This window comes from Pantherophis guttatus, chromosome 12 (assembly GCF_059756535.1).
Source record: "Pantherophis guttatus breed Tessera chromosome 12, ASM5975653v1, whole genome shotgun sequence".
In the NCBI taxonomy this organism is placed as follows: domain Eukaryota; kingdom Metazoa; phylum Chordata; class Lepidosauria; order Squamata; family Colubridae; genus Pantherophis; species Pantherophis guttatus.
In genome coordinates, this window is record NC_142074.1 from 17,026,882 (window position 1) to 17,043,578 (window position 16,697).

Genomic DNA, 16,697 nt, shown 5'->3' on the forward strand with positions numbered 1-16,697 from the left:
CTAAAGAAACTTGTGAGTCAGAAGCGACCCAGCAATAAAACCCAGTTAATATAAGCAATCGTTCAATCTTGGTTTCACATTATAACGGCTGCAGAACTAAAAGACTTGGTTCACTCCATGGGACGACATCGTAAGGCCGTGATTCCTGCTAAAAGTTACCCATCTAAGTATTAATTGATATGGTGATCATTTTTGTATATCTCGTTTTTTCTACGTGTTGCACTTTTCTTCTTTATACTGCAACTGCTATTCTAATAGCAAATCCTTAATAAAAGTTATGGCATTACATTCCTGATTAAATTATCTTTCCATTGATATATCATTTTATGGTACGACTCCAAAAATAAAAAGTGGTGTTATTAGCTAGTTTTAGAAAATACATTTTTCCCAAAAAGTTTCCACAATTTTGGCCACTACTGTAAACTGAAAATGAGAGAAAGCTTGACTCTGAAGAGATTACAACAGAAGTAGAAGGTAAAGAGAGAAGGTTCAATGAATACAGAAATAGAGGAAGGTCAACATTCAGTGTCAGAACTGAGTTGAAGATTTCTCAGTGGGCATTTTTGTACCCAGTTGGGATTATTACAAACTTTTGAAAGCCTCTTGGGGTGGAGGATGTCAACTGTTCAATAATTCTTATTTTCTCCGCCCAGAATGTTCTCATCCTCACCTCTTAACACATGGGAAGCAGAACAATTAAACGAAAGCTATTGTTAATATAATGCCATAACAGTGGTAAAAGCAAAAATCCTTCTTGTGGTTTTTCGGAGGAAAATGTATCTCACTGACTGCTCCAAGGAGAGAAATGTGTGCGGCAATTCTAAGCTGTTTGTTGTTTCCATGAAATAGTGTATTGCTGAGCACATATATATATGCTGAAAGCAACATATATATCTGTGATGGCGAACCTATGGCATGTGTGCCACAGCTGGCACACAGAGCCCAGCTCAGCTCCACCGCGCATGTGCATGCCTCCCACCCGCCAGCTGATTTTCGGTATTCATGGGGGACTGGGCGCATGCGGGAGATGCACATACATGTGCAGGGGGTTGTATGTGGATACATGGGGTTGTGCACGCATGCGCAGGGGCGGGGGTGTGGTGCACCCCTCCCGGCCCGTTTTTGGGCCCAGAAGACTGCAGGGAGGCCTACTAGGCCCAAAACGGGGGCAGGGGGTCACCGGTGGGGAGCATAGGGGGTTGTGTGCGCATGCGTTGGGGACTTGGGGGGTTGTGCGCGCATGCGCGGGGCCGCATGCATTGCATTATGGGTGCCGGCACGTTTGCACTTTCGGCACACGAAGAGAAAAAGGTTACTGATTACATCACTGATATATATGCTGAAAGTACTTTTGTGCAGTGGATGAGCTGCGAGAGTATAAGGAAAAAGTTAAAATAAAACACATGCCACATCGAATAGCTTGGAAGCTAGATAAGAGGTCGCTTTTAATGTATCACTGACTGGTTTTTCTGTTTCCTACACACATCAGGCAGAGTGAAATCGTTTTATAAATACACCGGAGCATGATGTGAATGCCATTTGTCAACACCTGTTCTATCAGGACACTGCGAGCTCTTTCACTCTCACTATACTGAAAGGAAAATAATAATAATAATAATAATAATAATAATAATAATAATAATAATAATAATAATAATAAATTTGTTGTTGTTTTGTTGTTGTTGTTGTTGTTGTTGTTTTGTTGTTGTTGTTGTTGTTGTTGTTGTTGTTGTTGTTGTTGTTGTTATTATTATTATTATTATTATTATTATTATTATTATTATTATTTAATCTTTAGTGAGATTCACAGCCTTTGAGGCTGGTTAATAGCTCAGCAGCTCGAGTCCTAACCAAGGACCTAGGAACTGTTAAGGTATCGTCGGAGGATGTAAGCTGTTCCGAGTAAGGTGGTTTTTTGTAGAGTCAAAATGTTCAAGTCCGGCAAATTTAGAATTTCTAAATAGCGGGGTAGCCCTTTGGGTATTGCTCCAAGGGCTCCAATTACAATCGGGACAACACACGATTTCTTTTTCCGGAGTCGCTCAACTTCAATTTGCAAGTCCCGGTACTTTGTGATTTTTTCTTGCTGCTTATCTTCAATCCGTGCATCACCAGGTATTGCAATGTCAATGAACCATACTTTTTTCTTTTCAACTATTGTTATGTCAGGTGTGTTGTGGACCAAGTGCCTGTCAGTCAATTGTTGTTGTTGTTGTTGTTGTTGTTGTTGTTGTTGTTATTATTGTTGTTGTTGTTGTTGTTGTTGTTGTTGTAGCAGAATTTCACCAATTGTCAGCTGCTTTCAAGCCTCTTTATCCCTGTTACTGCTGGGAAGACAGCTATGGGATCTGTGATACCCAAAGATGAAAACGGACTTAAGAAATTCTCAGCCTTAGATGCAATAACAAGGGCTTGAGTTCAATAATGGGAGATAGCCCCTGACTTGCCACCATTCGTTTAGTGACTGAGGTTGACAACAACACTGTTGTCAAAGTTCCAATATCTCAGGGGCTGCCACAAAGAAGAGGGAGTCACCCTATTCTCCAAAGCACCTGAGAGAAGGACAAGAAGCAATGGGTGGAAACTAATCAAGGAGAGAAGCAACCTAGAACTAAGGAGAAATTTCCTGACAGTTAGAACAATTAATCAGTGGAACAACTTGCCTCCAGAAGTTGTGGATGCTCCAACACTGGAAGTTTTTAAGAAGATGTTGGATAATCATTTGTCTGAAGTGGTGTAGGATTTCCTGCCTAAGCAGGGGGTTGGACTAGAAGACCTCCAAAGTCCCTTCCAACTCTGTTATTCTATTTCTAAAGTGACGTATGGCTGTGTTTTATATTTATGACCATTGCAGCAATTCCATGGTCATGTGATCAAAATTCAGATGTTTGGCATATGATTCGTATTTATGATCTTTGCTGTGTTCCAACGTGATACCCATTTCCCACCTTTTGACAAGCAAACTCCATGAGGAACCCGTGTTACCAACTGAACAACTGCAGGGATTCACTTAACAACTACGGCAAGGAAGGTTGTTAAAATGAGGCAAGGCTCACTTAACAATTGTCTCGCTTAGCAACAAAAATGTCAAGGACTATCTGCAATCAACCTTAGATGGAATCTAAGAGTGCTTGATTTCAATCATTATGTTCCAGAGCTGGTTCTTTGCTTCCATTCATAAAAATGGATGAAAATTGTTTTTAGAGCAGTGATGAAAAAAGGAAAACTACAACTTTCAACATTTGAAATCGGTATTACAGGTGGATTGTTTGTGCATTGTTTGGGAGTGGTGCGGTGGCCTAGAGGTGAAGCTCTCGCCTCACTATTAGGAGGCTGTGAGTTCGATCCTAGGTAGAGACAGATAGATGGATGGATTGGATGAGTGGTGCTGTGGCCTATGGGTGGAGCTCTGGCCTCACAATCAGGAGGCTGTGAGTTTGATCCTAGGTAGAGGCAGATATTTCTCTCTTTGGGCACAATGAGAATATATCTGCTGAACAAAACTCCGTACTGGTGACAGGAAGGACATCCGGCCATTAAACACCCTGTTAGCTCCATTCAGTTGCCCAGACTCCACCCTGCAAGGGATTATGGGGTTGTTGAAAGATGATTTTTCTTTGTGCATTGTTTTCAGGTCTTATTCCATACATGAGCCCGATATAGCTCAGCATATTCATAGTTATATGACAGTTAAACATTTTAAACCCCCCCCCTCTTTCTGAGTACAGCCCACACAACCAACTAGAGGAAGTGAATAGAAGGTATTTATGACAGTAGTGAAAAAACGTAGCGTTTAATATCTCGTGCTTCATATCTCTAATTCTGCAGCACGTCAGCGCAGCGATGTTAAAAACTGCCCATTAAACCGAACCAAGACATCAGTTAAACTACCTTTCACATTTCTGCAATAATTTAACAGAAACTTTTATTTTCTGGAAAATGTTAATTGCACACTTAAAGGTTAGTTAAGTGAAAATATTGAAACAGGTGCCCTTTCTTGCATTCAAAAATATCACCTTTCTTTCCTGTCTCAAAACAACTCGTTAAGTGATACTGTTCTTGGGCTTCTTTTGTGGATTTTCATTATTAAACCTATCATAACAGATAAGAGATAAGTCCTTTCACAAATTCAAATGAAAGCCTTGTTTCCAATTCAAAGTCATTTCTAGCAGACTCTGAATTGGTATATTGAACAATTGTTCAATATGACTGCTTATTATGGTTATTATTATTATTATTATTATAATACGAATTCGGAATACTCCATGAAATCGGGGTGTCAAACTCAATTTCATTGAGGGCTGCATCAGGGTTGTGTTCAACCTTGGGGGGGACAGGGTGGGTGTGGCTAGGGGAAGCGTAGCCAGCCCAACGTCACTCATGTCGGGGGCGCTTGTGGTGGCCCAAGCGCTCTGCCAGCAAAAATAGGCTCCCAAGTTCCGTTTTCGGCTGCAATAGCCTCCTGCAACCTTCTACCAGTGAAAATGGAGCTTGGGCGGTCTTACCGAACTCCATTTTCGCTTGCAGAGGCACCGTGGGCCGGTCCTTTGCTGTTTCCAGGGTGGGCCCCGGGCCTTGAGTTTGACACCCCTGCCGTAAAAGATCAAGCTACTCCATGGTTGTCTGTTTCTGATTCTCATTATCTGTAATCCCAGGTTTTCTAGATATGCTGAAGCAAAACTCACACCAACTAAAATATTGAGATGACACAATTAATTAGATTGCTACGGTATGCTAAACAGGATTTTTAAATTATTGTGAATCAACATGCATGTTTGTGAATGTGATCCTACTGTTCCCTGCTGGGAACATCTGATCCAGCTGGATCAGCTGGATTTCTCCCTCCCTCCCCATTTTTAAGGATGATCTTCCCTGAAGGTTTTCAGCATATTACTTTGGTCATAAATCATAATTTTAAACAATCCCTCCCTCGTTAAGGCATATACTTTTGACATCTGATGCAAGCTTCACCACCAACTTGAGATGTCCACAGAGTTTCATAAAAGAGTTAAATTTGATTAAAAGAAAATGGCCTAGTAACTTACCTGAATTAATGCTTCACTTAGTTTTGCTTCATCTACTTCTAATATAATGTGTTTTATTTCTTGGTAAGGCATGCGAAAAGATCCCAGGAAAATAGCTGAAATGACATACCATCATAATTTGAGAGAGGACATTAAATGAATGCCTCTCATACATTTTATGGTGAAAAGTATGGCTTTTATCAAGAACTCTTAATCTGAAGACAGGTTTATACCTATTTTATGCATTGTACTGCATTGCATAAAATAAAACAGCATTTTTTACAATGAAGTTGTGGCATGAAGGGTAAAAATATAACTTAGAAATGTAGGCAACATGGTACAAGTCTGGGGACAGATATACAATATCTGAAAATACTGATTTTCTGTTGTTGTTTGTGTGTGTGAGTGTGAGTGAGTGATACCTTGGTATTCAATTGTTTTTAAACTCATCCAATTTGGCACTCAACACATCTTGATGTTTGTTCCAGTACTCGTTGTTTGTTTAGTAGTCAACGCGTAAGTTGGAACTTATTGGTGTCGGCTGCCTTGTGACTAACTTACATTATTTCTTATGGGGAAAAATTGTTTGGTACTCATTGTTTTTGTTACTCATCACATTTCCCAGAACCAATTAATGATGAGTACCAAGGTACCCCTCTCTCCCTCTCTCTCTCTCTCTCTGTAATGTTAATACAGTTAAGTTCCAATGCTTTAATTCCTAGATTTATGAGAGAAAATACCACCATCAAACTGAACCCAAGTCCTAATGAAGGAACAACCATATATACACCAGTCAAAACAGAGCTTTGTTACATATCTATTGTCATCCATTTCTGCTGAAGAAATGATATCGCCACAGGGAACTGCTGAAAACAAGGGCAGTGAAGACAATATAATCCATTCCTATAATAGTTTACTTCTAAATATCGAACGATAAATCTATTCTTTATATTATTTTTGAAAAGGCTGGAGAAAAAAAAAAGCTCACATGAGCCCTGGATAAAATGAATATATTACATACACAAATTTTGGGCAGTCTTCCCATCCAATATTCTTAATTCTTTCACTTTCTTCTTGGGCATTATTATCTTCTTCTCCTCCACATTCTCTACTGTCTTTTTCACTACAAAGCAAAAAAAAAAAAAAAAAAAGCAACATCCTTGATTATTTACATACACAGAAACCTTTAAAATGCCAGAATTGGTTTCCTACATTATCTTAAGATCTTCCTTAATTAAAAGAACAAAAAATATCAAGTGAACGTGCACGTTAAAAATAATGGGAAAGAGTAACATTTGAATTTTTGTTTTGGGATTTAAAAGATGATTTTGATAAGGCTAGGCTACAGTTGTGCAAATTTAGAGTTTCAACCAATGCCAAAATAGACTGGTCTACTCTTTTCCATCATCTCAACCCTATTCAACTGGTTGTCTCTAAGACCCACAATTTCTTTTCTCAGCATGTTAGGGCCTCCTACTGGTTCGCATCCACACAACACCAAACTGTTTGGTGTTTGACTTATTCCACAATCAGGCAAAGTTAATTTAAAACACAGCCAAGGGAGCTGGGAAGAAGGTACAGGTGTCAGAGAAGGCAGAGTTAAATGCTTCACAAAACAAAACAAATCTGAGGTATCTATATTAAACCTGTTGGTAAGCAACCGTGATTTTGTTTTCGGTGAATATGGAGATCTATTTTGTGAGCTATCACGTCTTTGTTTATTCAAGACGGAGAGAAAAGAGCTGATGCAACATGCTGTAAGATATTGTTTTCCAGATTATGCTTATGTGATGAGCTCCATGTGCAGCTGAGGAAAAAAGGAGTCTACGGTACTGCCTATCCCTGAAATTAATGGATCCCCGGGAAAGGATAATTTTATTTTGACACCTGCTTTATACCTGCACTTGTAACAATGACATTTGCCAATGTGAACGAGGAAAGGTAGAAGAAATTAAACGCAGCCAATTGTTCTGGTGACAAGGAAAACCCCAAAGAAGGTGGCAATGGTTGAGAGACTTAATTAACTAAAACTTCACTATTAGCCTATCCCAAAAATCTGGAAACACATGGGTTTTGAAAATTAACAGCTGCATTCTACTTAATGTACTCTCACACCTGATCATTAACTCAATTACTGAACTCCATTAAACGTTACCTCCACACAATTTAACAGTTATAATGTTAAGACAAAGCAAAATATTGAACACCGGTGGTGACAAGGTAGACTAGAGGATAAAATGCTTGAATAAGGAAGTTTTATTTTATTTTTTAATAATATTTTATTATTACACAATATGACAATCACATAACATACAACATATAAATATCTCCTCTTTTTTAAACTGTTTTTCTTCGTGGTCTTCTTTTCGTTTTATATTTTTCCCTCCCATCACTCTCTTACTATTTCATTTTTTTCCCCCATTGTCCTTTTTCCTTTGGTTACATTGTATTTTCCAACACTGGTAATCTTAATTTTATACATATCTATACACTTGTTAAATACATATTTTATACTTTTAATTATAAGCTTAATTTTATACATTTCTATGTATTTGTTATATACATATTTTATATTTTTAACTTCTTGCCTGTAGTTATTATTCTTTATTTCTGGACTCAAGCCATTCACACCATTTGTTCCAAATTATATAGTAATCTGTCACTTCTTTCTCTTTAATTTCTTTTGTTAATTTGTCCATCTCGGCATATTCTAAAACTTTTTCTATCACTTCTTCGTCTGTTGGAGTCCTTTCCTGTTTCCAATTTTGTGCATATGTTATTCGTGCAGCCGTTATTATATGTAGAATCAGATATTTTATTTCTTTGGTTCTCGTAAATATTCCTAACAAAGATGTTTGAATAAGGAAATTTTAAACGGTAAACACCTCACCCTTGGGTGTAAAATTGTACGGCAAAAAAATATCTTGATATATCAAAGGCTCTTCTCTGAGCTCAGGGTGATGTAAACAGCACAGTCGTGGCTTTGTCTCTTTGTTCTCAAAATTCTCCTGCCAATCAAAATTATTTTACCGACCAGACCTGCAACCTACTTTCCCTGCCAAACTGAGTGGGTAGGACAGGATGATGTGAATGGGAGAAGACGGTTCCTCAGGTAGCCCTGCCCAATGCCGTCAAATCTCTTCAATTCTATCTGGTCCATTTTTACACAGCAAATTGCACTAATATATAGAATAGAATAGAATAGAATAGAATAGAATAGAATAGAATAGAATAGAATAGAATAGAATAGAATAGAATAGAATAGAATAGAAGAGTTGGAAGGGACCTTGGAGGTCTTCTAATCCAACCCCCTGCTTAGGCAGGAAACACTACATCACTACAGACAAATGGTTATCCAACATCTTAACAACTTCCAGTGTTGGAGCATTCCCAACTTCTGCAGGCAAATTGTTCCACTGATGAATTGTTTTAAATGTCAGGAAATTTCTCCTTAGTTCTAAGTTGCTTCTCTCCTTGATTAGTTTCCACCCATTGCTTCTTGTCCTGTCCTGAGATATTGGAACACTGCTATCATATCTCCCCTAATCCAGGGGTGGGATCCTACCGGTTTAACAACCGGTTCACTGCGTGTGTGTGCACAGTTTGGAGAAAACTCACCTTCCGCGTTGCTACCGGCAAGAAAAACAGAGGGCCCAAAGAGCCACATGCGGCTCCAGAGCCGCAGGTTGCTGACTCCTGGACTAACAGATCACTGCTAAATCTTAATTCTAAATTTAATCATTCAAAATCATTACGTCAGTCATTTAATTAAAGGAAATTTAACATGTCTCCTTTTCACCTTCTCCAAGTGTGCGTCCTTAACATCACTTTCTTTTTCATTTAATTAATAAACACATAACCTGGGTTTTTTTTGTTTTTTGTTTTTTGTTTAAGGAACATTTATGTTGACTTAAACATTAAAAATTATACACGCAGAGACACAAAGTAACGTTAAGTTACACAACAGCACCACATGCTTTTGTGCTAAGCAAAGGAGACACCTCTCTAAACCAACGATTAGATGTGTTGACTCAGCTTCCCCTGGGAAGGCACTTTATAGAATAAACCCTTTAACAGAAGAGTAAAAGTTACATACATTAATTTTCCACAAACACCTGCTAACATTTAATAGAAAATGATGCTCCAAGCTCTTTTCTTGGGAGTTTCAAATTCTTTAAATGATCATCCAGGTTTTTACGTACAGGTAGTCCTCGACTTGCAACAGTTCATTTAGTGACCGTTCACAGTTGCAAGGACTCATGACCGTTTTTCACACTTACGACCATTGCAGCACCCTCCCCCCATGGTTACGTGATCAGAATTCAGACACTTGGCCACTGTCTCATATTTAAGAGTCACGTGATCACCTTTTGCCTCCTTCTGATAAAGTCAAAGACAAAGTCAATGGGAAAGTCAAATTCACTTCACAACCGTGTTACCAACTACAGTGATTCACTTAACAATCAATGCAAGGAAGGTTTGAAAATGGGGCAAAACGTATGTCAGCACTGGAAGCAGTGGGTTCCTCCCGGTTCGGTCCGGTTCGGCCGAGCCGGTAGTGGTGACGATATGACATCACCGAACCGGTTCTCTCCCCCCCGCCCTCCCACCCACCCACGTTATTCTTACCTTTTATTTGGTCCCACCCCCAATCTATTGCTGCCTCCTGAGTCCCAGCTGATGACTAGAGGGAAAAAAACTGTTTAAACTCTTGCCGCGGGGCTTCAAAGGGCCGTCCTACAGCTGATCAGTGTTAAAAGCAAACAAATGAGTCGGGTCGTAAGTGAGAGGACTGGTCGTAAGTGTGAGGACCTTCCAGAAATGACTCTGACCAGCTAGCCACGCCCACCTAGTCACATGACCTCCAAGCCACACCCACAAAATAAGCCACGCCCACAGAACCAGTAGTAAAAAAATTTAGAACCCACCCCTGGTTGGAAGCCATATTAGGCTTCCATGCTGCCACCTTCTCATGTGTGGGAAAGTAGGAGGGGGGATTAAGGAGAGGACCGCATTACACCCGGGCAGGCGGGTGGGCAGGCGGGCTCACCCCAACCCCACCCACAGTCGCCACTAGCGGTTCCGCCGAACCAGTACAAACCGGCTGAATACCATCTCTGCATAAAATCATGCTAACGTTTCATCAGAAAGTAAATTTCCAATCCTGTTGTCTCAAAAGCCTGTTTTCCCAATTTCATAGCAGTTGCTCTTGGAAGAACAATAAACTTTTTAGTGCATTTTTGCATAATTGTGTTATTTCAATGCTTTAAAAAAGAAGCAGAGAAGTCCACTTTGGTGAAGTCTCTTACAAAAGCTCCTTCCTTTTTCAAGGAGACCTGAGTGCAGTTTCTTCTCCTTTTTTTGCAGAATAGAATAAAGCAAGGGACTCTAGAGACTCCGTCTCTCTGTAGCTCCAACCACCTGCAATATTTATGCTATTTTGTCTGAGAAATAATTCCCCCTCTTAGTAAAGTTGACACTGATGCTAAGAGAACTACCGTATTCGAGATATATGGCATCTGTTCTGAAATATTCATTGGAAATGCTGACACCTTAATAAGGTTTTCGTGATAGACTATGCTCTTTGACTCGGAAGAAACTTCTTTTTTATTTTGTTTTGTTTTGTTTTTAGCAGAATAAACAACAACATGGACAACACAACCGCAGCCTGTTCTAGGTGCATAGGGCAACACACCTGCACATTTTTCTACAAGCAAAGTGATTATTTTCATAGGGGGAAAAAATGTTGTCTTTCCCCGGAAACCCATTATTCTTAATGAAAATGAAAAACCTCAGCACTATTATTAATTAATTTGTAGATGTCTCCTGCAGTTCTGAAAATACAATTGCTTCACTTAGACTTAAAACACACACAGTAACTAAAGCTATTAATCCATGGGTGTCAAACTCAAGGTCTGGGGGCCTGGATCCGGCCCCACGAAGTGCTTAGATCTGGCCCGCAGGGCCGCCCTGGAAACAGCAAAGGACCGGCCCGCAGTGCCTCTGCCAGTGAAAATGGAGCTCGGGAGGGCTGCATGCAACGCTCCCGAGTCCATTTTCACTGGAAGAAGATTGAAGGAGGCCATTGCAACCGAAAATGGAACTCGGGAGCCCATTTTCACTGGCCGAGCATTCGGGCCACCACAGGTGCCCCCGACATGAGTGACATCAAGCTGGCCACGCCCACCCTGCCCATGCCTACCCCAGACACCCAAGGACAAACACAAATCTGATGCGGCCCTCAATGAAATAGAGTTTGACACCCCTGTACTAATCCATCCATCCCCCCCTCCATCAAAAAAAAATTACAGATAATTACAGAATCATATTTAGGGATCGAAGTTACAATGGCACTGAAAAAAAAGTTACTTATGATGGGTCCTTGCAACATCCCTACAGTCACATGATCAACCTTTGGGGGCTTGGCAACTGGCATGTTTTAATGATGGTTTCAGGATCACATGATCGCCATTTGCAGCCTTGCCAGCCAACTTCCAACAAGCAAAGTCAATTGGAGAAGGTGGATTGGCTTAACGACCAGTTGATTGACTTAACAACTGCAGTGGTTCATGTAATAGCCATGCCAAAGGGGTCATAAAATGGAGCACGACTCACTTAAGAACCTCTGAGCCTAACAACAGAAATTCGGGTCCCAAATGTGATTGTAATTTGAGGACTATTTGTAAACAGTACAGGCTACCATCAGAGGTAGAATCCGAGTTATTAATACAGAGGGCCTCTGCTCTCATCAACTTTTGTAAAATTATGATGGGGGTTCTGACCCAAATAAGACAAACCCTCTGAAGTTAACTCAAAGTTTCCTTTATTAGGAATGCCAGCAGCCCTGGCAAAAAGTTTCTCTCGCAGGCTAACAAGTCTGGCGAAAGATGAATAGTTGTCTGCCACATCTATTCATCTCCGCCCCCTGCCTTTTATCCCCAGAGTTAGGGTGGGGCCTCGCTAGCAGCGGTGGCTCTTCCTTCCCAAGGATCGGCCCACGGATTTCCACTGCTCTCCTCTCCTCTGCCTTCTGCACAGTCGTGTGTCAGGCATGGACCCAGTTGTTCCTCCTCTTCCTCATCAGCAACCTCCTGACCTGGGGACTGTTGAGTCTCCACCTGAGGGCTGACAGATGGCCCAGACTCTGCCTCTGTCTCTCTCTGCCAGCTCCATTCCCTCTTCCCCTTCGGAGCTCCCAGGTTGCCCTGACTCCCACACCTCCTCTTCCTCTTCTGATTCGGCTGCTGGAGGAGCCGACAGGCCACTACAATGGGGTATGCAGGACCACAGAAGAACAATTCTCTTGGCACTGTCCAACTATTTGCAACGGCTGAGATCATTGTTCAGCTCCTGCTTTGCCACGGTTAGATAATTCACGGCATTTCAGTTGCTTGAAGAACTTTCAGACGAAGTTCAATATCTCAAAACTTTTCCGTGTCGTCTGCACACGCCAAGGGATGCTAAAGGGAACAGTCAACTTATGGTACTATGGTGGCAACCATCCTCAGCAGAGAACCTGTGGCCACGTCAGCTCATGCGGCAACGCAGAGCTCTATCTATGGAACACCGCAGTGAGTACTGCATGATGAAATCTCCGTGCAACTGAAGTACCAAAGGTGTAATAATCCGGGGTCAGTTCTGCGCTTCTTTAAGTTTCCTCAAGGTGATTGTCAGCTCTAAATTTTGTTTTTATGAAGTTATAAAACACCGTATTGAACAAATGAGCAAGGTACATCTCAATCATGATATTTACCCACGCTTAATTAAAGACAGGAAAACAAGCAAAGCATTTGCAACCAGTTGCACTATGCAGAGGAAATGAACAGAAAACATAAGTGTTCTTCAGCTTTTATTTCTCTAGTTATTCTTGGGAGGGGGGAAAAAAGGAGGGAAAAGGAATTTCTTTACTATTAGCCTTTTAACATTATTCAATGCCACATTTAAGCAGCTGTCTCCTTCCCCATTAGGTTGCCTGGATACAAATTCATTCATTTCCTTCAACAATTAAATTTATCTTCAGGATGACACATAAAGAAATTGAACGGTATTATCTTTTTATAAAGCACTTAATACTTCCAGCGATGATGATTTTTCTCCGAATTCTAAGCGTGTAGGTACGTGAGCGGGTGAGATGTGTGTGAAAAATGCAACACAGACCTCAACTGACCTCTTGTTTATTCGTTGAAGTGTTTTGTTTGTCAGGCTGGCCAAAATGTTCAGGAGGAAGATGCTAAATTAATGTTTTTCGAACTCCGCAACTTTGAGATGCGTGGACCTCAACTCCCAGAATTCCCAAGTTGTGACCATAAGACGTTGTAAGCACAATGTTGGTCAGCTGCCGAGCAACCAAAATGTAGTCACATGACCATGTGGGGGGGACACGACTGTTGGATCTTTGGAACCAAATCATAAGTGCCTTTTGAGGGAGATGGTCTGTTGTAAGTCAAAGACTACAACCATAAGCCTCCATCATGGTCGCATGTCATATGTCAAGGACTACCTATAGTGATACTGGAAGCCACTGTTAACAAAACTGAGTTTATAAACCTGTTTTTACTAAAATCCAATTGGGTTCCATTCTTAGAACCCAAAAAGGAGGTTCCTTTTTTTCACTAATAACTCTTTTACAATTGCTAACAAGCATATATAAATTTATAAAAATAATCTAAAATTTGTTGGTAGGTAAAGCCATTGTTTCCGCTCAAGTTTCAGTAAATGACTACCTAAAAATCTTTTGAGCCATAGAAGTCCATTACCTTTTGCTACCTTTTAGAAGTTGTTTCTTGAAAAGGAAAATTATAAACATTTTGAACATAACTTCCTGTGTAAAGAATTCGGTGGTTTAAAAACTATATTTTTTTTAAAAAAAAATGTATATGAGAAAGTTGTTTTAGCTTTAATTTTAAATTAAGTTGGTTGTAGCTGGTCTTATTTCTTTTAGTAAAATATGCATAGGCTACCTGGGATAAATATGAAAAAGGGGAGATGAGATTAAGAATTAAAAAGTTCAACTATTTATCTGAAAGTACAAAGTACTTTACTTTTGCCATAATTATTTCAGAAGCTTCATCTTATTTTTGTACAAAGGGGGTGTATGTGGAATAGGAAATTATTCATCAGCTATTTATCCAGATAAGGAAACAAAAGCGGCATGATCATTTGATGTTAAAGCTGTTTTTGGCCTGCACAAAATCAGAAAATCTATACTGCTTGGGCATAAGTCTAATAAAAATTGTTAATTCCTTACTTCTGCATAAAAACTTTGATTTAACTTGCTATCAGATTTGCATTAAGTCATCATAATACGGCATCTGTTGGAAAAGATCTCCATTTTATGGGTGCAATGAGTTACTTAGATCTTTGCTGTTAAAAACTGCCTCTAACTTTTGAGTATTTTCTCCCTTTGAATATAAAACCCATACGCAATTACAAAAACAAAGACAGAGGAACAGAACAGCAAATATAACTCAAGATGCTATAGAATCCTTCATTACCTCTGAACTAATGATTAATAATTATACAATCCTCAATTTTCAGCCATTCGTTTAGTGACCATTCGAAGTTACAATCATCATTGTCTTTTAATGACCCCATAATCCCTTGCGGGGTGGAGCCTGGGCAACCGAACGGAGCTGAGTGTTTCCTGGCCAGATGCCTTTCCTGTCACCAATGCAGAGTTATATTCAGCAGATATAATCTCAACTTGCCCAGGGAGAGAAATATCTGCCTCTACCTAGGATCGAACTCACAGCCTCCTGAACCATTCGAAGTTACAATGGCCCTGAAAAAAAATGACTTGCAACCGGGGTCACAGTCACATGATCAAAATTTGGGCACTTGGCAACTGGCATGTATTTATGACGGTTGGACTGTCCCGAAGTTATGTGATTGCTATCTGCACTCTTCCTACTATAGTTGACCTCTGTCAAACTAAGTCAATGGGGGAAAGCCAAATTTGCTTAAATACTGCAGTGATTCGCTCAACAACCATACCCTAAAACCAGGTGCAACTCATTTAAAAACACCTTGCTTGGCAACAACAAATTCACAAAGTCCTCAGTCATAACCTGAGGACTACCTGTACTTTTTTAGATACGTATAGTACCGTTCCTGTCATCTGACCACAGAACCAAAGCAATTTGTTTAAGATACCTATTGCCTTTCAAAGTTCCAAAGGCATAAATTCTGTTTGTCCTCACAGTGAGATTACTTAGAAAGAGATGTCTACTTTCCACACAATAGACAATTTATGGGCAAAAAAACATGATTATCCCTCCTTCAGAGGTTTTAAAAGCAGATTGAATAAAGTCATGAATGGAGAATCAACAATCAACAATTTATGAATACAATTCAACTGGCTCAAACAACACCATATATCAAAACCTCAATAAAACAGATTGACACAGTAACACAGATGTGGGGAGGGAAAAAAAAAGAAAAAGGAAAGGAAAAATAGGAAAACAAAAAGGGAAAAAAATCAAATTCCTTTCCAACTTGACAGATTGCTGTGAATGATCCTAGTGACGGGCTCTAATAAAGTATTAATATCCCTTGATTGCTGGTAAATCCCACTCCCCTTCTTTGCAAAGACATGACCTTCAGCTAAATCTTGTGAGGAGAAAAAAAAAGCATCATGGAGGATGAAGCGAGAAAGCTGGCGTGGGCAGTTAAGGAAGCCTAGAAAGATTTATGCTGTATTTCTGGGGGAAAAAATACTTTGCAAAATCAGCTGCTTTGTTGCGTGGTATAGAAAATCATTTCTTTTCATTTGAGTCTGCTGATATAGTATTAATTGTAGGACATGACCCAGGCTGAGACTGAGGGCGGAGTCAAACACATCATTATAGAGCCGAGGTGGCGCAGTGGTTAGAGTGCAGTACTGCAGCTACTTCAGCTGACTGCTAGTTCAGCAGATCAGCGGATCAAATCTCACCGGCTCAAGGTTGACTCAGCCTTCCATCCTTCCAAGATGGGTAAAATGAGGACCCAGATTGTTGGGGGCAATATGCTATTTAGTATACTGTCTTTGGTGTAAGCCGCCCAGAGTCCTCGGAGAGTGGGCGGCATAGAAATATGACTAATAAAATAAATAAATAAAATAAATTAGTTTGGAATCTTTACGCCCATATAAGAGATCTAACTCCAGCCCCCTTTGAAGTCTGTTGACATTTATTTAGTGCCAATTTGCCTTGGTAGTTGGTGGTTCTTATTTACACCCTTATAAATAGGTATCATGAGGTAAACTCATAGTGCTTTTGAACTTTACCCTTGCTCCTGATTTAATAGTTATCAAATTTGACAGGTTGCATTTGTACCGATTAGATAGATTTGTTGTTATAGAAATGGCTAGTTTATACTAGTACAGTGTTGGTGAACCTTTTCAGCAACGAGTGCCATAATGGGACCATGTGTGCGCATAAGGGGAAGTGACATAAACCAGAAGAGGGGTTCCCCGGCGTGCATGGTGTGCTGGGAAGCTCAGCTTTTGGTTTCCGACATGCGCATGTGTGCCGGTCACCTGGTCTTCTGATTTCTGGCATGCATACACACACGAAGATCAGCAGCCAGAGCGCATGTGCACGCTGGAAACCAGAAGCTCAGCTTCCCGGTGTGAACATGTACTCCAGGGAGCTGCTCTTCCGGTATCTGGCGCTCCCACGCATGCAAAGACCA

General features: G+C 40.3%; 1 protein-coding gene across 5 annotated transcripts in view; it reads right to left on the reverse strand.

The window, feature by feature from the left end:
* DIAPH2 (diaphanous related formin 2) overlaps positions 1-16,697 on the reverse strand; it is a 343,475-nt gene that overhangs the window by 203,219 nt on the left and 123,559 nt on the right. For all 5 annotated transcript variants that reach the window (XM_087877553.1, XM_087877550.1, XM_087877551.1 and 2 more), the window contains 2 exons: positions 6,046-6,147; positions 5,046-5,140 (listed from right to left, as the gene is read on the reverse strand). In XM_087877553.1, coding sequence (XP_087733679.1) covers positions 5,046-5,140; positions 6,046-6,147 — 197 coding nt within the window. The remainder of the gene's footprint in view (positions 1-5,045; positions 5,141-6,045; positions 6,148-16,697) is intronic.